Raw genomic sequence first — 24,826 nt, forward strand, 5'->3', positions numbered from 1 at the left:
AAGAGTGTTCGATAATTTGCCTATGGTTCCTGCACCTAATGTTGAAAGTACACCTTGGAATGTCTACATTGAAGATAAAAAGCGCATTCATAAAAATTATTCTGGAGGAACAGAGTGTTCTTCTCGAGAGATATATATTTTTTAAATGCAAGCATCATCTTGAGGAGACAGTAGAAGATTTCATTGCCACATTAAGGGTTTTATCCTCAAACTGTGAATTTGAAAACAATGTGGATATTTATACAAGAGACCAATTTGTATTCAACTGTCACTCAAAAAAAATACAGAAGAGACTCTTGACCTGCATGAACCCTTCCTTGTCTAAGACTATTGATATTGCTAAAAGTATTGAGAGATCCATTTTAACTACACAAGGCGGTTTGTTAAAGGAGTTACAAAATCTTCAAACTAAAAATCCATAATGTTAATGTTAAAGATGATTCTGATGAACTTCAAGAATGTGCTAGAAAGTCTTTCAATGTAGTACTAACCATAGACACAGACACTGCTATTGACCAAAGTTGCAAGATCAAGGAGCCATTTTGTCAAGCGACTATCAATGGTAAGGTCATTACAATCATGGAAGTCTCTGATGCGCCAGTCACTGTATTAGCGATTCCACATTTTACATAATGTGACCATGAAAATACTACCTTGAGCCCTGCAGACATAAATCCCAAAGCATTTGGAGAACAAGATGTGGATGTGCTTTGGTATTTTGTATCGACTCTTGAACGTCTTGGCAGGAAAATTTACACAAAAGTGTATGCAGCAGTTCAGGGGCGAGATATTGTAGGATGGAGAGACTTGGCTTCATAAGGAATCTTGCTGTGTCTAGGTCATGAAGTACCTATTGTGTTGGGGGAAATGCCAATTCTCCATATAGACACTAACTGTGATGTGAGAAAATTGATGCAGTGGAAATGTCCCCAAGTGTTCTCCAACACTATCAGCATAGTGAATGGTTTTGAACATGTAATTAAGTTAAAAGAAAAATTAATAATATATAAGGTGAGACCAGTCTCCATAAGCTTAAGGATTTTTAAAAAAAAAAAAAAATTTTAACTATTAGAGAAACTTACCTCAGAAGGAGGGATTGCAGCTACGGACTCTTTGGAGTGGGCATCTCCTATTGTATTTACTAGGAAACGCTCTGGTGATTTAAGAATGTTGATTTGAGGTCGCTTAATCAGAATATACTCGTGGATTGTCATCCCTTGCCACACATCATAGAAATGGTTGCAAATGTTGGAGATTCCCAGTATTTTTCAACCTTTACCCAGCCTATCACCAGATTTGTCTCAGCTCAGAGTCGCAATCATTGACAACTTTTGCCACACCTTATGACGCTTATAAATACATGAAACCTCTGTTTATCTAATGGATTATCTATCTTGTGAAGAATCCCAGATGCAAGCTTTCCAGGTCGACATCTTGGCCTTTACAAAAACCCAGGAAGAACATATGGTTTTTCAGAAAGAGTGTTCAAAATACTAGAAAAACAGGGCATGACAGTAAAAATGGATAAATGCACCTTTATGGCACAACAGGTTAAATATCTAGGTCACACCATTTCAGGGTCTGGTATAAGACCGAAGGCCTGCAATGTTGAAGCCATCAAGAAAGCACCACCACCCATAGATAAAGATGCGCTTAGGTCTTTTTTAGGCCTATGCAAATATTATGCCTGATTCAGAGCTGACTATTCCCTTCAACTACAACCCTTGGGCTCACTTCTTAAGAAAGGAATGAAATTCATATAGTCAGTACAAGTTGATCAAGCAATTGAGAATGTCAATGATTTATTTATCAAGGCACCACTTTACAACTGCATGAACCATCATGAAAGTCATGTATTACAGTTGATGCCAGCTTAAAATGCATGGGAGCAGTGTTTGGCCAATGGGTGGATGGGAGAGAAAATACTGTAGCTTTTGCCTCCAAGGCACTTTCTGAAGCAGAGGCAAATTACAGTACTATTGAAAGGGAGTTGCATGGCTGTGTGTGGGCAGTGGATAAATTCAAAACTTGTGTATGGAGTACTCCATTTGATTTATACACTGATCACAAACCTCTTGTGTACCTTGTGTGTGGCAATGGTCTTGGCAAGGCTTCTTCACAGTTAGTTTGCTTACTCTCCAAACTGCAAGAATACAATTTCAAGATCAAGTATGTACCAGGAGGTAAGAGCTATCGTGCACACAGTTTGTCACGCTTACCTTTACCTACATCGAATGTCTTGAAAGAAAATGATCATGAATGTGTGTTGGCGGTGATGGATGTAGTTGCCGCATGTGATGGTATAATCACAAAGGAAGAGTTGTATCAGCCACACAAGATGAAATTTTACAGAAAGTTTTGAATTATTTGAAAATTAGATGGCCTTCTGGAAAATCGTTGTCGAGTTAATTGAGATGTTTTGCACACATTTCTGGTGAGTCGTCATGTGAGAACCAAATTTACTTGTGTAGCTATGTATTCCACCCGCAGGGCTTGAAAAATCTACTAAAACACTCATTATGGCAAGTCATTATTGATCAGGTCGAGCTATTTTTAGGACCTACTCTCCCCTTCTGGCGAGTTGACAAAGAACAGGTGTTCTGTTCAGCCAGCAAATGGAGGAGCAATAAAGGACTCCTTAAAATCTTGTTCTTGTATGTCACATTTGCACTGTGTTTACAGACAGAGGTCAAAAGTCAGTTTATCTTACAATTACTTTTCCTTCTGACTGCAGAGCACTAGGGGAACTGTGACACCCGCTGTTTGAAATATAAAATAAAAAAGTTATAGGGTGTCAGGTTTTCCTAACACACAACATTTGAATGACTAAGTCAACTGTACAAATATTTCAAAATATATTTCAGTAGTTGTGAAAGCCCAATTTTTGCATTTCTGTGTGATGAAAAATATTTGAATAGGATGAAAACAAATCAGAATACTTTACGTGTTGATGAGCAAAGGATATGTTTTATGAAAGCAAATTTTCACAGATTGTTAATACAGTATATAGTTTTGTCAGTAAAGCTGCAAGTTAGTGGAAAGGTTTTTAGACATTTCTTGGAAATTTACTGTGTGTAGATGACAATATGCTTCCACATCATGGTATAGTAATATATTTGTTAAAAGTGAGTGTATAAACAAATGAAAAACACTCCTGCCTTGATGGCAATGCTTTTAATAAACTAAAACAAGTCATGGGTCATGTGTCCCTTACATGTGGGCTAGATTCTTGTGATACATGGAGCAAACTTTAGTCTACTTAATCAAACAAAAGAGGTTTATGTATTGCAGAAATGCTGAGCTCATATATTTAAAGGTGCAATTATATGTGAGAATGAAGAAAAAGGCGACCCATTTGTGGGTCAAGTCCATTACAGTTAGGTCTAGTAGATTATTCAAGTTACTCGACCTGCAGGTCAAGTAACATTTTTATGATTTTTCTAGGCCTGACCTGTTAGTCTACAGGAACGCATTACATTGAGGACACATACTGGTCACCTAGGTATTTCAGCAACCTTCAAAAAACTGTAGCAATATTTCTGGGGGGCAGGACTAGACAAATCTATTTCTAGACTAACTGAAATATGTCCACAGTGCATAGTCTTAGGTAAGCATTGAAAAACATCTAATAAACCACTGTTTCTGGTGTCGCTCCCTGTAGAGCCATGGATTAAAGTTGCAATGGACTTCACTGGTCTTTTTAACCCTTTGCCTACAGAACAAAGATTCATAATAGTACGAGTGGTCTACATTTCAAAGTGGATCTACTATGATTTTGTTGATTCACCTAATACTAAGTCAGTTATAAACTTCTTAAAGAAAGTTTTTTGAGTTGAAAGAAGACCACAGTTCGTTGTCACAGATAATGGAACGCACTTTGTTTCTAAGGAAATGAATAATTTCATAACTAGTTTAAATATCACACTTTTACAAGTTGCCCTATACAGTCCCTCTTCAAATGGGATAGTTGAGAGGCCAAATTGCATTAACAAAGAGGGTATTCAAATTACTCTGTAATCAAATTTGGATGTGGCAAAGTTTTTGGAGGAAAAGATGTGGGCATACTTAACCACACCTCACTCTACTACTGAAGTATCCCCTTTCAAGAGCTTACGTGGCAGGGAAGCTAGTACCAATCCAATACCAAGATGGTTAGAAAATACTTATAACATGAATGTTCAGATGTTGACATATGTGTTAATGACTTGGTTTTAAATAAGAAACCAAACAGAGTTGTGAAAGAGAAATCTAAATGTACCTCTCCTGTCAAAGTGATTACTGCAAGGTAGATGGTGGTGGAATAGGGCAGACAGTTTCTATTTCCAAAGCTCAGGATGAAATTTACTCTAAAACGTACCATGCTAATGACTGACGATTCTATGCAGACTACTCATGTTTGCCATCCTGATGGTTTTCTTGGCCTATCCCTGCAGTATCTCCTGTGCACATAGTAAATTCTGCTGATCATTCTCTTCCTATAATTGAGCAATAACAAAATGAATGTGATAGTGCTATTGAACGTAAACTGAGATCCGAAAACTCAAGTCCTGTAAGACTGCCAGCTAGATTTGGGGATATTCAATTATATTAAGTTTATCTGAATATTCCGATTTGTTGATGATTTTCTATGCTTACCATTTTGTTTTCTACATATTGGGGGGGGGGGGGTGTGGTATATAGTGGTTATACATATATTTGTAAATAAATGTACCTTGTTGTTACTATAGTTTGTATGTTGTCTTACCATATGGATACTCGTACATCTATTATGTATCTTCGATCTATAGAACATTTGGTTTGTTCTTAGAACTCCGAGCGGTCAATTTGCCCTGAGTGCTAAACAGCTGTTCTCTGGTCTTGGGAACGCTACCTGTTTTCAAAAAGAAATAAAGAAGACACTCTGTTCCTTCCGCTCGTCTCTGGATCGCTTCATTTCATATCACGCGCCACACTTCATTCCGGCATCTAAAACGTTCCAGAGCGTATATCCCTCTTGAAAACGGACCCTACCACAGATACCAATACAGTAACGTGTTCCGTGGAAGTCGGACACGTGAGCAGACTATCACCTGAAATCAGAGAGCCCACTGGAGCCTCGCAACAGCGTGCATTGTCCTCGGAGAGACCTAGCATCTGAAGCATAGCCAGGAGCCATAATCATGATGTCCGAACACAATGCCATGGCGCCCTAACACGTATACATACATAGAACCTTGACACGTAAACATGTTGCTCCCCCCCGGCCAAACGCCTATCCACACGCTCTGAATTCTGAACTCACCACTCTGTTGTCCCGCTTGCCCATGGCTGATCGCGGTTCCCACTTTTCAGGGAATTTCCGGACCAGGCCACCGGTAAGCTCTTTTGGTCTTGCCCCGGTCTCGCCTCCTTCTCTTGACAGCGTCCCCTGCAGCCTCCGAGCCGCCGCCGCCGCCACCAACAACACAGAAGAAAGACTAAAACAGCAACCAAAATGAACTGCTCGTGCAAGACCACTGTTCAGAATGGGCTTCCAGTAAGCGAGCACGGCGAAAAGTCAGGTTCCTAATTTTACTGGTTTCTATGATTTGTTAAAAAAAAAACTGAATATTACATTCCATCAAAACATTTTAGAACAATACCGTTCTTACATTTAAAACATTTTACTAAAACAGACTGTTTATTCATCTTGTAGACTTTTTATGGAATGTGACGGTTTTAAACAAAATACGGATGATCACATTCGATCATTTACTCCTCACCACAAAGTACCTCTAATTTCACTAAATGTAAATACTTTAAAAATGGCGGCCAGATTTAACCCGATGGCATTCAGTGCAGGACGCGGTAATTTCTATTCGCTTTCTGATAACCTTGTTTAGCATTCTACAGCCCGTACTATAAGTTGTATCACGCGCGGCTGTCTGCAAGAACGGTTGTTTCTTCGCCCGTCACGGATGGTCCACGCAGGGGCAGAATGATTGTCCGTTGCTGCAGCCCCGTTAACGTGAATTTCTGGCAGGGCTTCTGCAATCTAACATCCGTGACAATAAAAAGCGAACAGACCACGCCCCGTTACGTTTGAATGTTGACATGAAAACAGCTGCCGATGTGTACGTAGCACTGGCACCCACGTTTTAACTTTGGTTATGTGCGTCGCTTAAATGCCAACGTTTTTTGGGAAACCGGATTTTAAGCCAGGGCACTTTTAGACTGGAGAGAGATGAATAAAACATAGCTATCATTCACGCCAAGATTTTTCAATTTTATTAAGGACAGAGAGGCGAGGATTACGCTTCTTCTTTCTTTTACTACTCAAATACAGCAGCCTATGAAAAAACAGTAAACACAAATGTTATATCCCAAAATGCTCTGTCCATAAATCCACCAATCTGGGCCCTCAAGCTCATACAAATAATATCCGCACCATCTTGGCAGCCTCTTTGCTAGACTGAAACCTCCAATAAGTTTTGAAATCAAGGAAACCAAACTGAATGCAGAAGTAAACTCCATCGGAGTCAATCCACAAAAAACAGCTCAACCAGGAATTGAAGTGCGAAGCGCCAACTTCGGAGATGAAATGCAAACTTCTCCATTCTGTTTTCTGATCAGATCCTAGAAAGGAAATATAACGCACCACAATCTACATTATCATTCTTACATACAATTGGTGAGAGAGAAAATGAAATAGACCAATATATATTCAAACAAATAATTGATATGCCTGGGAGAGATAATCCTCGCCTCAGTGTCCTTAATATAATTGAAAATTCTTGGTGTGAATGCTAGCAAATTTTTTATTCTATGTCAGAATCAAAGGCTCCGATTCTGCTAGTTTACAGCTGTTTGAGCATCACAGAGGAAATATCACCCACAGTAACATTATTTAAAACTTGAATCAAGAGACCAATCGGCTGACTTCATGATATCCTGAATAGTAGACCTAATAAAAAGGATTTGGATATCATAGGGCCCCAAGCTGAATGAGTAAGCACCTGAATATTAATGCCAGTGATGACGCGTCCCTTTATGATAATTTATTACACGTCAGGACTCGTTTTAGGGCAATGAATCTTTTGACCCAGTTGAGAGAAACTTTAGGACGAGATAACTAATCAATATGTCAATCAATACGTCTATAATGTCATCAATATTTATCACAACAATACATTTCACTTTAGTCAAAGTCATTAATCAATTCAAGACTCTACCATGACCTTGCAGTCATGAATAACCACACCAGTTTAGGAGAATTTTATGAGTTTTATTCCCTATTGGTTACAATTCTAGAAGCAGATGTGTTAATCTCAAAACCAAGAAACATAATAACATAGTCACAATATGGCAACTTTGATAAGATTTCATTAAGGCGAGAATCACAAACATCAAAATGTAACACAACGTAAACATAGATCAATTTAGCAGAGTGTCAATAACGCGTCAGTTCAACAAAGCATATTTTCGGTCGTTTGTCTATTTGCGTCAGTTTGGTGAACACCTGTCCTAACCGCTAATTAGCATTGGCATGTTGGGCTTCATGCAAAACAATTTAGAACACCAATTTGGAAAACATCTAACTATGGTCTCTGTCAAAAGTAAGCAGTTGGTACCTAGAAAGGAAAAGCAAACAGACAAATCACAAATGCATTGTCATAATTACCCTCCAAGGTTTAGGTCAGCGCACAGGTTCAGTCTTCGTCTTCAGGACATCTGTCAAATAGCTATCAGTCAGAACTCAGCTCCGGGGCAAAAGGGCACTTCCCCCATAAGGAGGTAAAGTGTAATATGGGCAAATCTAAGGGTGAGGATGGTTCTAAGCGAACCAATAAGTCACCAAACAGAGTGACAAAGTTTCTGGATAAAATCAATAGCATTCCCTACCTAATTCTAAATGGCTCCCCGTGTCATGGGTTTTTATCCCTTTTTCCTTGTACATTCCCCTAAAATTCTATTGGACATTTGTTATACCCCACTATCTTTACCCAGTAAAAAGGTGGATTATGTCATTAATCTTTCACCCCATATATTAGTTTACAAGCTTCTCATTGGTCCACATGATTGGCGTCTTCGGAGGTAGCACATCTGGTATGATTTCATCTTTCTCTAATTCTTTGCACATCTTTTGGTCAGTAGTTCCATTGTCTTCACCGGTTTGAACGACCTTGTACATTACATTAATCTACACTGTTGCATTTTGTCTAATAATTTCTACAAGCAATGAGGAATTCATGGGAACGGATCTACTGTAGTTACACTCAGCTCCTAGCTTGAAGAAAAACAAGGGGTCATGTCCTTTTGCGAGTCAGCGCACTGCAAGATAGGAAAAATAAGTTTAATATGAGAGGCAAGCAGCTAAGCTCCGGCTCAAGCTAACTTAAGACCTACAAAGATTTCAGCACAAATTCAATAACGCAATCTTTAATAATTAGTGTAAAACTTATTCAGTATAACATTTTATAAACATTTTAGTCATTATTATTAGTCCACGTATACATTGGCGGCAACACCCCGTGGTCACATTTCAAGTGCACGTTTAAGCAAAATTCACTACTTCTGTGTCTAAGCAGCATTATCATACATTAATTCATAAACATTTCATGTTAATATAGATTATAGAAGCTACGCTCTCTCAGTCCCTCCTTTGATGACGTTCGTCATCACACAAACCTTTCCCTTTTGACCTTTTACTTCTAATTTTTCACCTTGCGCATAATGCGCATTTCAACATCTTGTCCCTTGTGTGAACTTTCCCAAATGTCATTAAACATTTTCTCCCTTTCACTTTCCTCATTCTTCTTATTTCTCTTTGTCCAATTTCTTTTAATTTTGTAATTAATTTTGCATGCTCCCCATAAACCTAATAAACAGGCCAGAACAATTAATAGACCCCCTAGTATTTGTGCAAGAACCCCATTCCAAATGTTGCTAAACCAGCTCCCTACTCTAGCAATTCCTTTTCCCACTTTCTCCCACACTCCAGGTTCCTTCAAATCCTTCAAATCTGCACTATCTCTAGTTAGGTTAGTAAGCATACCTCTAATCTTTTTACTATTATCCGGTATATACGAGCAACAATGACGCTCGTTGAGCATCTTGCAGACTCCGCCGCTCTTTGCTAAAAGAATGTCTAAAGCAAGCCAATTTTGAAGAGTAATAGCACTTTCCGCAGCAAGTTCAGTATCCATCAGGAGTATCGCCCCTGTAGAATTTGTCAGCATGTTATCCACAATAGTAGACAACTTTTGAATCTTTATGGAGTTTAGAATAACCCCTACTGAAGGAATTATGGCTCCAAATATGTCACCAACGACAGCAGCCGTTGTCTCTCGTTTTTGTCTAGCATGTTGTAATTCAGATGCTTTAGGTATTTGTTTTAAGTCATCAATCTAGTAAATCTTTGGGAAAACTATTCCCAAATAACATGTCCCATACCATCTGTGGTAAATAATTTATTTTACCTTATCTTATTTCATAATTTTCTAGTAATAGGTAAATGAGGAAGGAGACAGAGTCCGGGACGTGGAGTATAATCAGGGTTTATTTCAATAACTCGAGTTAAGGGAGAGCTCCCTCACCAAGCGGGTTAGGGAGTGGTCTGCCCAACATTGCGCAGCTTGCAGCTTTTATACATTTCTTGCACAACACAAGCAAATGGCAGTATTCGGTAATTTTCCATCAAGCAAACTTTAAAAAGAAAAAAACAAAACAGTCTATATGCGTCAGTGGAAATATGTGAAGCTGGAACACTCCGATGTGCGTCAGTGGAAATATGTGAAGCTAGCATGCAGACGGAGAAATGTCAGAAGCGTGGGGTAAAAAATAGAGTACAAGGGAAAACAAGCGTGACTTTCTTCCAACCACAGGTTATTCTGTCGAAGCGAGCTTTTTCTTAGAAACGGAAGAATCGGCTTAACCACAGCTATGTGGGTGGCTAACATCCTGCCTGAAGCACATCACACGTTGCAATTTATCTTCTGCTGCATTCTCCAAAATGTCAACACATTCTCAAAATGGATGCTTACTCTCAAAATGGATGTCCAGATGTCAAGGCACAGTGATTGCATGAGGGTGCGATATTTTATTTTTCCACATCCCCTCCTTGCACCAGAGTGCAATCACTGTCAGTACAGGCCATTGAGGTAGATCCTGGCATTTTCTTCCTCCGGCTTAGGTCTTCTAGGGGTGCACAGGGTAGCACATAATCCACAGAGTGGTGGACCACACTGTAGGCAGAGACAACACCCCATAAGCACTGCGAATATTATCCCAACTATGGATAGTAACTCCCAGCCCCAGGAGGATACCAACCCCCAAAACCATCCTGGTGTAATCCTGATGCTATTTTGTGTAATTTGGAAATAGCTTTATAGACTGAAGGGGCGTTATCGGGAATGAAAATGCAACAGCTCGACCCGATAATTTTACAAGCCCCACCCTTCTCCGCTAGTATGACGTCGAGAACAAGACGATTCTGGAGCGCTACCATTCTGATAGCGGATTGTTCCTGAGTCAAGTTCCCCAAAGCGGCTATAGTCTGATTCACAACTGCCTCTACTGTTCGAGTAAGTCTACGTATAAGCTTACTGTTCTGCACTGGTCCGATGAAGAAGAAAAAACCTCTATTAAAATCAGTATATTGTTCCGCAGCAGTTTCAGTTTGATCTATTCCGGATGTATCTATATACCTCTTGTACCTCCCTGCACTAATTCGATGATCCTTGTGGTACGTTGAAGAGGCAAGGAAAACAGGTGGCAATAAGAAGGATATATAACATCTCCCCCCCCAGTTGTAGGGAAGACGGACATAGGCAGACTGGCCGCAAATGAAATAGGTATGTCTGGTGGTCTGAAATGAGGACCGACCATGATCCGTAAATTTCACAGTAAAATTGCATTCACTGTATCCTACAGAGATAGTGCCAGTCTTCTGGATGCACAGGTGTCCTTTTACTTTGAAAACGGATATAGTTATTGGCCCTCCCTCTCCTTGAGACCTGGGTCTTTTCAGCTTAAAAGTCAAGTCATCCTGTCGGTATTCTTCACTTTCGAATACCGTTCCATTAGCCTGTGGTAACCCTTCCTCATCAGGATAACAGACCGTTTGAAGGACAGTGTTTAGATTACCCCAGGGCCAGTCCTTTTGATCTGTTGGCATCTCAGACCTGTTGTAAGCTGTGATCAGGGCAAACCAGGCCTCGCATGAGCCGTTATATGAGAATGGAAATGGTGTTAATGGCATTCCCCCTTCATCTTGGTGAGGGGGAATCCGTCCACATACCCAGCAATTAGTGGTATTAACCACTTGATGTGAGTAGTGTAATAGCTTCACAAAGGTGTTGTTCTGCATAGCTACTCTATGTGCCAACTCATGAGGTGGAAGATCGTGATGTGTGTGTTCTTGAGTGTCATTAAGGGGTGTCTGAACTCGTTTGCTTGGAGGAAAAACCACATACAGTATCCAACTCACACATGCTATTGCTGCCAACAAAAACATTAATATCAATACAAAAATATTTTTCCCAGCACACATTCTTCTCTTATATTTGTCCCTTAATCTCTTTTGTTCCATCCTTGTTTCTGTCACAAGCCTTGCCATTAGGCGTATCTCCCTTGAGCCCCTGCCGTTTCACCAACAAGAGGAGCTTGTTTGGACTTAAGTGACCTGGGCTCGGGAAGAAGACCTAAGTTTCGACTTGTATAACTGTTGGGGACTTTCTTCTGTGGGTAATGTCAATTGTTCAGAATGTTTTGGAATCAGGTGAGGCAAGGTGTCCTCTGCCCCTTCGTTAGAAAAGTATTTCTTACAGTGGCTGGCGTGTAACCAGCCCTTCCGTCCTTCGACTTTCACGGCTGTTCGGGTAACCAATAGAACAAGCTTGGGTTCCTTCCACCTGGGCTCAAGAGGCGTCGCGCGATCAAAATTCCGGATGAGGACCCAGTCTCCCGGTCTGATCTGGTGTTCTTTAGGTTCGGTATTATCAGGAAATGCAGCTGCAACCTGTGAACGACAAGATTGAAGTGCAGACATCAAAGAAGCCAGATAATCTGTCAATACAGGTAGTTCAATGTCTGTTATAGCCTTAGCTCGCGGTGTCCCCCATATGTTAGGTGGTCTACCAAAAACTATCTCATAGGGAGCTAGTCCAGTCCTGGAATGGGGAACCATTCTCATGTAGAACAATGCTACAGGTAAAGCTGTTATCCAATCAACTTTCTTATCGGCACAGATTTTTGCCAATTTGTTTTTTAGCGTTTGGTTGTGTCGCTCGACTAGACCAGCTGCCTGTGGATGGCGTACGCAGTGGAATTTCCACTGGTATCCCAGCAAGAGCGAAATTTTCTTCATTAATTCAGATGAGAATGGTTGGCCATTGTCAGAGTATATGACTCGAGGTAGACCAAACCTAGGAAAATACTCCTTAATCAATTGTTTAGCAGTGGTGTTGGCAGTATAATCAGGTACGGGGTAGGCTTCTGTCCACCTTGTTAATGTACATACTACTACAAGGACATACTTGTATCCTCTGCATCTTTCCATTTGTATGTAGTCCATTTGTATGACCTCAAAAGGATGTTCCGGAGGATGAAATCCTCCTGAGCTTACTGTCACACCCTTCCCGATGTTGTACTGGCAACATATCATGCATGTTTGGACCTTGTTTTTGGCTGCGGCTCTAAGGTGCTTATTGTCCCATATAGATCTTGTTGCATCTAGCATAGCCTTTTCTCCTAAATGGGCTGGCCCATGTATTGTTTCTATAATGATCTGTACCATGGCGTCCGGTAGATACCAGACTGCCTTGTGTGGCACCATCCATCCCTGGTCTGTCAAGATCCCTCCCTCCTTTTTCCATTTTTCTTTTTCTTCTTTTGTAGCATGACTCTGTATGTCTAGTATATCAATAGCGGTATCTCTGGTAGTTTGTGTATGTCCTATAAATGCAAGGTCATGGGGTGACCCTTTTTCTACGTCTTTCTGCGTCATTTCCTGAGCTGTTTGGTCGGCTAAGGCATTTCCTATAGCGACATCGTCTGTTCCCTTTGAATGTGCTTTGCATTTAATTACAGCTATTTGTTCGGGCAAGTGTATGTCGTCCAATAACTGTGTTATGAGGTCTGCATGTTGTATTTTTGATCCATGGGATGTCATGAAGCCTCTTTCTCTCCATAGCGTTCCGAAATTGTGTACTACCCCAAAGGCATACTGTGAATCGGTGTAAATGTTTATCTTTTTTTTCTTCCCTATGTGACAAGCTCTACTCAAGGCTATTAATTCTGCAGCCTGCGCCGAGAGAATTGGTATTTGTCGACATTCTAGTACCTGTGTTTTTGTGGTTACTGCATAGGCCGCTTTCAGTTCCCCTTTTTCATTTCTTTTACATGAGCCGTCCACATATATATTTTGTTCCGCATCTTTTAAAGGAATATCTCCTAGGTCTGATCTTGGTTTCGTCACTTGTTCAATCACTTCTATACAATCATGTACTCCGTCTGTCTCTTCAGGGAGGGGTAAGAGTGTCGCTGGATTTAGGGTGTTACATCTAAGTATTTGAATGTGGGGTTGGAACAGTGTCAGTTCATACCCTGTCAATCTGGCTATGGTCAAATGTTGAGTCTGTGTTCTATTGAGTAGTAGTTCCACTGCATGAGGAACCCTTACTACTAGTGGGTGTCCTAATACTATGGTGTCACTTTGTCTGATAGCTTGGGCTGTCGCTGCTACAGCTTTCAGGCATGCAGGAAGGGCTTGCGCTACTGGATCCAGAATGGATGAAAAATATCCGCACGCCCTTTGTTTGCCTGCTTGTTCCTGTGTAAGAACTGACAAAGCAGTCCCATTTTTCTCAGTAACAAATAATGTAAAATCTTTGTGGTAATCGGGGGTAGCTAATACAGGAGCCTGACACATTGCTTGTTTCAACGTTTGGAATGCGTGTGTATGTTCCTCTGTCCAGGGAAGTTGGGGTGTTGCACTTGCTTCCAATGTTGTAAGGTGTACAAGTGGTTTAGATATTAATGCAAACTGAGGGATCCATTGTCTGCAGTAGGATGTTAATCCTATGAATTCACGTACTTGTTTCTGTGTTTTTGGTTGGGGTATATTTAGTACCAACTGTATTCTTTCTTGTGTTAGTTGTCTACCCTCCTTCGACAGCAAGTGCCCTAAGTAGGCCACTTGCTGTTGACAAAACTGTAACTTGTTTGGTGACACCTTATGACCATTTTCAGCAAGAAACGTTAATACAATTAACGAAGCTTGTACACATGACTGTTCAGAGCGAGCCGTGATGAGTAAATCATCGACGTATTGCAGGAGTGCAGTATTTTGAGGCATTTGTATAGTGTCTAATTGTCTTTTTAATGCCTGACTGTAGATGCTCGGGCTGTCAGTGAAGCCTTGAGGAGCTCGCGTAAACCGGAAGCTCCTTCCGGACAGTGAGAACCCGAACAAATACTGGCTATCTTCATGTATGGGTACGCTGAAGAACGCATTCTTGAGGTCGATGACGGTGAAATAAGATGCCTCACAATCAATAGTAGTTAAAAGTGTGGAGATATCTGGTACAACAGGATGTTGGGACACCACACACTTATTGAGTTCTCGTAAATCAACTACCAGTCTATAACTGGGATTTTCACCTTGTTGAACTTTCTTTGCTACTGGTAATACAGGGGAATTAACTGTGTTTGAAGGTACTTCTATCACTACCCCTGCTTTGATGAGATCTTCTATGATGGAAATGAGATCTCTCTCAGCTTGCGGAGGTATTTTATACTGGCGTAATCGTGGTAGTATGGCTCCATCTTTCAATATAATTTTGTGAGGCGCAATAGTCATTCGCCCAACCGAGGTGGAGCTGGTGGCCCACAATTCGGGGGGAAGGTGTGCAAGCCGAGGATCCAACTCTCTAACGGTATAGTGGCCTTTAAAATCTCGTAAGAAAAGGCGTACGTCCTGGGGGGAGCATACTATAATAGCTCCCAATTCTTTCAGTTGTTTAATGCCTAGCAAATTTTCGGGGCAAGCATCTGTTAAAAGAAGATCGGTGGTCGTGGTGAGGGGGCCGACTTGTAAAGGTAAGGGCTCTGAAGTACTACTAGTAATGGGCTGACCTGAAAAACCTAGGGAAACATTTTTATTTCCTGACAGTGGTGCTTGAGGCAGTTCATTGTGATCAATTGTTGTTTTGCTTGCCCCGGTATCCAATAAAAACTTATTTTCTTGTCCCAGGAGGTAAACGTCCACATATGGACCAGTCTGGTCCACAGGTATAGGGATAAGGGGCAATTTATCCTCTTCCCTCCCTGGGCAACTTCAGAAGAAACTGGGAAAATCGGCATACCCATTATCCTCTCCATTCATGTACATCTGTGCGCTCTGTTTTATTTCTCTATCCTGGCTCTTGGGAACTCTTCCCTCTGTTTTGTATTGTTCCCGAGGAACATGGGGTCTAGATAACGTTTTACCGGTGGCCAAATTGTGTTTCAGAACAGGGCATGTTACATTCCCTTGTAAGTCTTTGACATAGTGTCCTTGTTTCTTACAGTAATTACAAACACCCTTGGAGGTAGTTGTTGTCTTTTGTTGTTGTGGCGGCGGGCCTGTTCTGGGCATTACAGTCTGTGCGACTAAAGCTCTTATCTTAGTTTCTTTCAGTCTTGTTTTTTCACGCTCTTCTTCCTCCCTCAGTCTATTTTGATGATATTGTAATATTCGTAAAACTTGGGAGGGAGTCTGAGCCTGCCAGGAGCTTTCAACTCTTTGAACCCTTTCTTTTAGTTTAGGCAAGCTATTTTCTACCAATTTGGACACAAACAGGTGGGGGTAAGAGTCACTATTTGGTTTAAGACCGCTATTGATAGCGAAACATTCCTCTAATCGGGAATAATAATCCCCAGTATCCTCACCAGGTTTTTGCTTACAAGCCGAAATGGCGTCCCAATCCTCTTTTTTAGTAGTGAGGAGTTGGGGTAATACTTTGAGAATAAGACCTGGCAACGCCTTTATATCCTGGTGTATATCTCCCCCCGGTTCGCGAGTACTTTCATGTGTTTCAAGATTTGCCCAATTTAATTCAACAGCATCAACTACCCAGTTTTTCTCTCTCAATTTTTCATAAATCCCCGAGGGCAACAAATGTTTCAACATGATTGTCATATCTGCTAATGTATATGTTCCCATTGTAAGGACATCCGCGAGTTCTTTAAAGAATCCTGTAGGATCCTTAGAATGGGATGGAACCATTTCTTTCATTTTCATAATTTCCATTTTAGTAAGGGGGGTATGCACAAAAACTCTGTGCAAGTTATTTCCAACATCTGTTCGTGGGTGTACCTCTCTGAGAGGAAAATGACGAAGTGTGTCTTTCTGTTGTAAATCACGGTGTCGTGACCGAAGAAGTGTTTGTGTTACTTCGTCATGATACTCCTGTCTAGCCTCGAGGAATATGTTCAAAAACAGACTTGGGTCTTGTACGAATGTTAAGGACGTGCACCTAGACAATAAATCTTCGAGGGCCTTTTGATGGGGCCTAATTATTTTATTTAGCGTCATCAAGTGTTGGGTCATATATATACTGGCCAATCTACGTTGTGTAAGTGGGAGATTAGAAAATAACTGGGCAATGACATCTGGATTGTATATTTTTGGTTGCGAGGTCCACAGGGTGGCGGTACGAGCTAATTCCTGCTCCTCAACTGTTAAGGGAGGTTCCTGATCAAGGAACCATTCTAAGGCTTCCTCTGTTTCCTCATATAATTCTTCACTCGTTGGGGCCTCGGGAAAAAAGGAAACAGTTGTATACGTAGAGGGGGTAAATTTTTCTCTTTTTCCGAGGTCCCCACGAAGTGGACATTGCTTAGTAGGTCGTGAGGGACCCTCTTTGAATTTACGTTGTTGTTGTATCATAAGGGCCAATAAGGTACCTACTGCTCCATCTATCTCATCCTCTACTTCTTCGGTCTTTTCATTAAGGTCATTAATAATGTCTGCTAATGTTGTAGGAATTTTCAAACCATTTGCCTGGAAATATCGTGCAAAGAGAAGTGTCATGAAAGTATATATGTGCATTTTTTGTCTCTTATTTTTTCCCTTCATAACATCTTTATATGCGGTGGAATCTCCACCTCGTAACATATATTCAATCATACTGTCAATGGTACTTTGTACTGCAGGCATTTTCTCTATTTTAGTCCAACTATCAAGTAACTGTTTTCCTTGTTCATCCAAAGCGGGATATCTTTTATATAATGGATCATGGGGACACTGCACTTTATCCTCCCCGCCCGCTGCTTCGTCCCCTCACGCTGTCTCTTCCAGAGAAAGATGTCGGGTGTGTTCTGAAAGTGTAATGGGTTCTTTATCCCTGAAGCACATAAAAGGGATATTGGAATAAGATAACAGGCGCAGAAGGTAGGTTTTAGTTATTTTATTCGTGTTTTGGTTTTTAAGGATGGCTTTTTATCCCTTGTTTTGTTCACACGGATAACGCACTTGCAATCCAGAAATAATTAACAAAAAAAGTTCCCCCTTGTTTTTCTCTTTCAGGGTTTTGGTGGTAGTCCGTGAGTAACGCGGTCCAGCCTTGGGAAGGTCTCCGGTCCTCCTCTTCGTCAGGGGCCCGGCTCTGAGGTGACCACGCCCCTCCTGGGACGTGGCCGGCACTTTGGCAGCCTCCCGGCTTCTCTCCGACGGGGGCGGGAGAGCCCCGGGGCTCTCCTCTCTCTCTCGGGGTCTTGGTTCCTTCGGCGGGTTCCTTCTTCTCTGTCGTCGGCGTCCCGGTCTCCTTCTCCTCCGGTCGCGCACGTCGAGACACCACTTCCGTCTCCTCTCTCCCTTCGTCCTCTTTTGGTCCGTCTTTTCTTTCGGTTGTCGTCCAGACGCCGAAGGCGTCTGACGTCACAGGCTCGCGTCCGTTCCGCACAATGTCCTGGAAACCGGCGTCCGGAGACGTCCGGTTACACATCCCCTCCCTTGAATGGGGCTGTTCGAGCCCCAAAGGTCCCGGGAACCGGGATAAATAGTCAGCCTGTCCCATAAGATCACCAGGGAGATGGCAAACCTGGAAGGAGAAAGGTTGAAGCTCCATAAACCATCTCAATATGCGACTGTTAGTATCTTTATACCTCGATAGCCAGGTGAGGGGAGCGTGGTCCGTATATAATAGAAAGGATCTTCCCAGGAGGTAATATTGGAGGCTCTCAAGTGCCCACTTGATGGCGAGACATTCTCGCTCAATAATGGGATAGTTTCGCTCCCTGGGAAACAGTTTACGGCTAATAAAGACCACGGGGTGACTAATACCTTTCCCATCTTTCTGAAAAAGCACGGCCCCCAGACCCACGTCTGAGGCATCCGTTTGGAGGTGAAAGGGGACAGTGAAGTCAGGACATTTTAAAATCGGTTGGGTAGTGAGGTATCTTTGGAGGGTACGGTAACTATGGGATTGTACGGGGTTTAAATTCGTGATATTTTTTTTTTGTCCTTTCCTCAGGAGATCGGTTAGGGGAGCGGCCACGGTGGAATAATGGGGTATAAATCTTCGGTAGTAGCCTACTAAGCCTAAGAATGAGCGGACCTCCTTTTTCGTTGTGGGTGCCTCTATCCGTAGGATGGCTTCAACTTTACTCATTTGTGGTCTAAGTATACCTTTCCCTATATGATATCCTAGATAAGAGATCTCATTGAACGCCAATCGGCTTTTGGAGGCATTGGCTGTTAACCCCGCCCCTCGTAACGCTGTAAAGATTTTGGTTAAATGTGTCAAGTGGTCCTCCCAAGTCTCGCTGTGGATAACGATATCATCCAGATACGCGGCAGCGTATCTGGTATGAGGTCGTAGAATGGTGTCGATGAGACGTTGGAAGGTGGCGGGTGCCCCATGTAACCCGAAAGGGAGAACCTTAAAATGGTATAACCCAGAGGGGGTAGAGAAGGCCGTTTTCTCTTTATCTTCTGGCGTCAAAGGAATCTGCCAATAGCCTTTGGTCAAGTCGAGTGTAGACATGTACCTAGCTTTTCCCAACTTCTCTAAGAGTTCGTCTACCCTTGGAAGGGGATAGGTATCAAACTGGGATATAGAATTGACTTGTCTAAAGTCAATACAGAAACGTATGGACCCATCTGGCTTTGGCACTAATACCACCGGGGAACACCAGGGACTCTGGGAAGGCTCTATAACGCCTAGGTCTAACATCTTTTCTATTTCGTTTTCTACCAGGATCTTTCTAGCTTCTGGGATACGATATGGTCGTAAGCGTATGACCTTGCCAGGTGGGGTTATGATTTGATGATGTACCAGCTTGGTCTTGCCTGGTATCGAGGAGAACACATGGGCATGAACATGGAGGAGCTGATTTAATTGCTCACTCTGTTGGATCGAGATTTCGCTATTTATGGGAGGCACCTCGTTTCCGCTAGGATGCTCAGTGGGACACCACCCTATCTCTAACTCCTTAACGGTGTTAACTAGGCATCCCCTGGTTGGTTCTCCCTGTGGCTCTTCCCATTTTTTCAATAGATTGACATGAAAGGTCTGGGACCGGTTGGAACTATCTGTGAGCTGGATCTTATAGGTCACGGGGGTTATTACCCCTATCACTTTATAAGGTCCCTGCCACTTTGCCAGCAACTTGTTGTCTGAGCTAGGGAGAAGCACTAACACCTTATCACCTATGGTAAAGGTCCTTAATTGGGTATTCCTGTCGTAATATCTTTTCTGCTTTTCTTGAGCCTTTTCCATATGCTCCCTTACATTTTCCCACACATTTTGGATGTTGGTTTTTAACTCCTGGGTATATTCTAAGAGGGATTTTTCTCCGTCCTCCTCCTCCCATAACTCGGCAGCCATATCTAACAAGGTCCTGGGCTGTCGTCCGAACAATAATTCAAATGGACTATGGCCCGTGGAAGCTTGTTCATGGGTCCTGATAGCGTATAACACTAAGGGGAGTTTTCTATCCCAGTCCTTACCTGTCTCTGAAATAGATTTCTTTAGTAGAGTTTTCAGAGTGCGGTTATACCTTTCTACCAAACCATCCGTTTGAGGATGATAAACCGCTGTCCGTAACTGTTTGATCCCCAGAAGTTGACATATTTGTGACATCAAGTTGGACATGAACTGGGTACCTTGGTCTGTTAAAATTTCTCGGGGAAAGCCTATTCGGGAGAAGAACCCTATCATTGCATGAGCTACGCTCTTGGAGTTAATACTGCTGAGTGGGATGGCTTCTGGATATCTGGTGGCATAATCCACTAATACCAGTATATAACGGTATCCTCTAGAAGAAGGTAGGAGAGGACCTACAATGTCCATTCCTATTCTTGAAAAAGGGATGTCTATAATGGGCAACGGTTGTAAGGGGGCTCTTCCTTTGGGACCAGGATCAATCATTTGGCATTTGGGACATTGCTGACAAAACCTCCTAATCTGTGAAAAGACCCCCGGCCAGTAAAACTTCCTCAACAGATATTCTTCCGTTTTTTCCCTGCCATAGTGACCCCCCCCTGGCTGGCTATGGGCTAGGTGTAGGACTTGTGGTCTATAAGGTTCGGGGACTAATAGCTGCTTCTTTTCTTCTCGGTTATTACCAGTGACACGGTACAACAGGTTTCTGATTATGGTAAAAGAGGGGCTTTTGTCTTGGGGTTCCCGTGGTCGGGCATTTTTCCAGGCATGGATCAAACTCGGATCTTCCCTTTGACAACTACGGAATGGGGGAAGGTCAGTAAGAGTAAGGACCTTTGTAATTACCCTATCTGGACTCATGTTTCCTTGGGCAAAGACTCTTCGGGTTTCTCTCTTTTCTTTTCGGGAGGGTCGGTATTTAAGCACCGGTGGTGTTATTGGTGTACTAGAAAAAGGAGCTCTTTTCCACCATGTGCTCATGTTTTCAGAGTCTTTTGTACTGTCAAGAAGTTCCGAAAAGTCAGGGAAGTCGGTTCCTATGATAGCTTCTTCGACTAATCGTTCCACCACCCCCATCCTTATGGGGACTTCTTTTCCATCCCAGGACAAAGTTGTCCAGATTAGGGGGTATTCTCTTGTATCTCCATGAATACAACATATGGATACTGTAAGCCCTGAAGCAAAAAGGGGTTTTTCCAATAAATCAGCACGAATTACAGATTGGCTGCACCCTGAGTCGATGAGCGCTACTGTGGTTCTTCCATTGATAACAAGTCTCTTCTTGTATCGGGTTTCCTTTCCCCCTGTATAGAAGACTCTCCCCCTGGTGACTCCTATTTCCATCGGCTCTGACTTTTCTGACTTCAGTGGGCAAACCCGGGCGATATGTCCCCACTCTCCACAGCTAAAACACTGTGGTTGTTGCATATAGGGTCTTTCTGGACCTCGTAATTTTCCCGGATCCTCGGTTGGTTTTCGCCCTAGGGATGGGGAGGGTCCGAGGTTCTGTCGGAGGGGGTTAAGTGTTGGCCGTACGGGAGGGATTTTGAACTCGAGGGAGCGATGAAAGGCACAGGCTAATTCAATAGTGGTGTTAGTATCTGGACTTGGGTGTTGCTTGATCCAATTACGGGTATTGGTAGGTAGAGCATCTAGATATTGTTCTAGGAGAACAACCTCAATGATATCCTCCCTATTGGTCCCAATGGGACCTAGCCACTTGAGACCTAAGTCCTTAATTCGAAAATATAGGGCCCGGGGATTCTCGGAGGGTCCCCACTTGGCTTTCCTAAACCGGACCCTATAATGTTCTGTATCAAACCCCACCCGCTCCAGGATACTCTTCTTAATATCCTGATAGGGTGTCGTTCCGCCGGGGTTTACCGCTTGATAAGCCGCTTGGAGAGTTCCTGTCAATAACGGGGCGATGTATTGGCCCCACCTATCCGGGGGCCAGGTGGCGGAAGTAGCAACCCGCTCGAAATTCGTGAAAAAGGCATCCGGGTCTTCGCCTTCCTGATATCGCTGCAGGACCGAACTGGGTACGTTCGGATGTACCCGGGTAGTGGCAATAGTGTCCGTGAGGTTTTTGATTGCAGTCTCATGGACCAACTGATTGTTGGCCATGATAGTGGCCTGACTTTTCAGAGCGCTTTGTAGGGCCTCCCTTTCCACTTTAGCCTCCTTCTGTTGCTCTTCCCATACTACTTGCAGATGCCTCTGCCCTGCGGCTAGCTGCTGCATCATCTCCGATAGGCTGGGTGTGCCCTCCATCGTCTTTGGTTACCTGTAGTTATTCCAATATCCCACTTCTGACACCACTGTAATGGGTTCTTTATCCCTGAAGCACATAAAAGGGATATTGGAATAAGATAACAGGCGCAGAAGGTAGGTTTTAGTTATTTTATTCGTGTTTTGGTTTTTAAGGATGGCTTTTTATCCCTTGTTTTGTTCACACGGATAACGCACTTGCAATCCAGAAATAATTAACAAAAAAAGTTCCCCCTTGTTTTTCTCTTTCAGGGTTTTGGTGGTAGTCCGTGAGTAACGCGGTCCAGCCTTGGGAAGGTCTCCGGTCCTCCTCTTCGTCAGGGGCCCGGCTCTGAGGTGACCACGCCCCTCCTGGGACGTGGCCGGCACTTTGGCAGCCTCCCGGCTTCTCTCCGACGGGGGCGGGAGAGCCCCGGGGCTCTCCTCTCTCTCTCGGGGTCTTGGTTCCTTCGGCGGGTTCCTTCTTCTCTGTCGTCGGCGTCCCGGTCTCCTTCTCCTCCGGTCGCGCACGTCGAGACACCACTTCCGTCTCCTCTCTCCCTTCGTCCTCTTTTGGTCCGTCTTTTCTTTCGGTTGTCGTCCAGACGCCGAAGGCGTCTGACGTCACAGGCTCGCGTCCGTTCCGCACAATGTCCTGGAAACCGGCGTCCGGAGACGTCCGGTTACAGAAAGGTTGTCAATTATAGCTGGGGGAGGTGTTACCGCTTGACCAGGTCCAGGATGGACGGGCCGCATATCAGTAGAATACGGGGGTGGTACGTCCAATAAGTCTATGAGGGGTGCCTCTTCAAAATCTATAGGAGCGCTGGGAAGGGGACCATGTTTCAATTTAACCTGACCAGCAACCTCACATTTAGGTAATACCGGATACAGACCGGTCATATTTCCTTGTTTTTCTCTAATTGTTTGGTCAAGAACTGTCTCCTTTCCTGTCTGCAATAATTCGTCTGACTTCGCTTTTTCTGACATTTTCTGCGCTTTTTCAACTTTATTCTGAGCTTTCTCCTGTCTCCTATGGGCTTCTTTCCTCCACCATTCCACAGAATCTAATTGAGCCTGTCTCGCTTTCCTTTTGAACAACTGTTCCTCTACCTTAAGGATACTTTCTATATCAAAAGTCCCGCTGCTGGGCCACCGATATTTTTCTTCCAACTTCTCAGTATATTCCACCCATAAGTCCAAAAAGACTATTGCCGACATGCCATGTTTATTATACATAAATCTAGCTAGCGTGTCCTTAGGTGGAAGAACCACCTCTTTTTCTAAAAACTTTTTATCCTTAGATTTAGTCTTAAATTTGGCAAACAACGACATTTTGTTACTAAATCTATACCTTTACCGTTTCCTTAATCGGAAAACGTCTTGATACTATTCAGTAATACTCACCGAACAGCAAATCCAGAATTTTCGATCGAATCCAGACGCTGCGCGTGTCAGGGATCTCAGACGTCTCGGACTCCTCAACTCCTCGATGTCGGGCTCGGGTATGGACCTCCCGCGTCTCTCACCGCCTCATATGTATGCCGGTCTCAGTCAATCCCCCGCATCTCCGAAGGAATTCGGTGGGAAATCCCCACCGGGTGCACCTGAAGTCCGTCAAGAGAGGAAACAGGGGAAAACACCGCGGCCGGCAAAAACCGGCGCGTGTAGAGAAGGGAAGGTCCCTGTTCGGGCGCCAAAAATGTGGTAAATAATTTATTTTACCTTATCTTATTTCATAATTTTCTAGTAATAGGTAAATGAGGAAGGAGACAGAGTCCGGGACGTGGAGTATAATCAGGGTTTATTTCAATAACTCGAGTTAAGGGAGAGCTCCCTCACCAAGCGGGTTAGGGAGTGGTCTGCCCAACATTGCGCAGCTTGCAGCTTTTATACATTTCTTGCACAACACAAGCAAATGGCAGTATTCGGTAATTTTCCATCAAGCAAACTTTAGAAAGAAAAAAACAAAACAGTCTATATGCGTCAGTGGAAATATGTGAAGCTGGAACACTCCGATGTGCGTCAGTGGAAATATGTGAAGCTAGCATGCAGACGGAGAAATGTCAGAAGCGTGGGGTAAAAAATAGAGTACAAGGGAAAACAAGCGTGACTTTCTTCCAACCACAGGTTATTCTGTCGAAGCGAGCTTTTTCTTAGAAACGGAAGAATCGGCTTAACCACAGCTATGTGGGTGGCTAACATCCTGCCTGAAGCACATCACACGTTGCAATTTATCTTCTGCTGCATTCTCCAAAATGTCAACACATTCTCAAAATGGATGCTTACTCTCAAAATGGATGTCCAGATGTCAAGGCACAGTGATTGCATGAGGGTGCGATATTTTATTTTTCCACACATCCCTTAGGGAGACGGTAATAAGCATTAAGTCCACAGATATAATAGATCCCAGGGATCGCTTGAGCCTGTCCATTTAACATGAATGTCCATTTACTCTGAAACAAAAACACATGTCTGCATTCACTCATTCCCACAAATAAAGTGTCATGTTCAGATTTCGGCCTATATATAAAAAGCCTTCCTACATGTAATGCATCTATAGCTAATTTGCCTTGTGTCTTTATTGAAGTGTAAGCATAATCATTTGTATATGTGCGTTTCTCTAGCCCCTTTTCTAGCCGCTCCTTCAAAGCTTTGCATCTATCGTCAGTGTGATCTAAGAAGCTTTT

At 42.9% G+C, this 24,826-nt stretch overlaps 2 protein-coding genes across 5 annotated transcripts in view; both read right to left on the reverse strand.

Annotated features, from left to right (window-relative positions):
- The window catches only part of FAM133B (family with sequence similarity 133 member B), a 130,239-nt gene extending 124,225 nt beyond the window's left edge, over window positions 1-6,014 (reverse strand). The window contains exons 1-2 of one of the 4 annotated variants that reach the window (XM_069211651.1): window positions 5,853-6,014; window positions 5,282-5,560 (exon numbers count right to left, since the gene is read on the reverse strand). In XM_069211651.1, coding sequence (XP_069067752.1) covers window positions 5,282-5,305 — 24 coding nt within the window. In that variant the 5' untranslated portion in view covers window positions 5,306-5,560; window positions 5,853-6,014. Of the gene's footprint in view, window positions 1-4,744; window positions 4,864-5,281 lie in introns of those variants that run through there. The other 3 variants (XM_069211650.1, XM_069211649.1, XM_069211647.1) reach the window with 3 other exon arrangements.
- Window positions 6,015-9,274: 3,260 nt separating this feature from the next.
- On the reverse strand, window positions 9,275-24,486 carry LOC138262011 (uncharacterized). The gene is made up of 2 exons (XM_069211652.1): window positions 23,544-24,486; window positions 9,275-11,977 (listed from the first exon to the last, which is right to left on the reverse strand). The coding sequence occupies exon 2, from the start codon at window positions 11,573-11,575 to the stop codon at window positions 10,250-10,252; it is 1,326 nt and encodes a 441-aa protein (XP_069067753.1). The 5' UTR covers window positions 11,576-11,977; window positions 23,544-24,486; the 3' UTR covers window positions 9,275-10,249.
- Between the last annotated feature and the right edge of the window lie 340 nt (window positions 24,487-24,826).

This window comes from Pleurodeles waltl, chromosome 10 (genome assembly GCF_031143425.1).
Source record: "Pleurodeles waltl isolate 20211129_DDA chromosome 10, aPleWal1.hap1.20221129, whole genome shotgun sequence".
NCBI classification, from domain to species: domain Eukaryota; kingdom Metazoa; phylum Chordata; class Amphibia; order Caudata; family Salamandridae; genus Pleurodeles; species Pleurodeles waltl.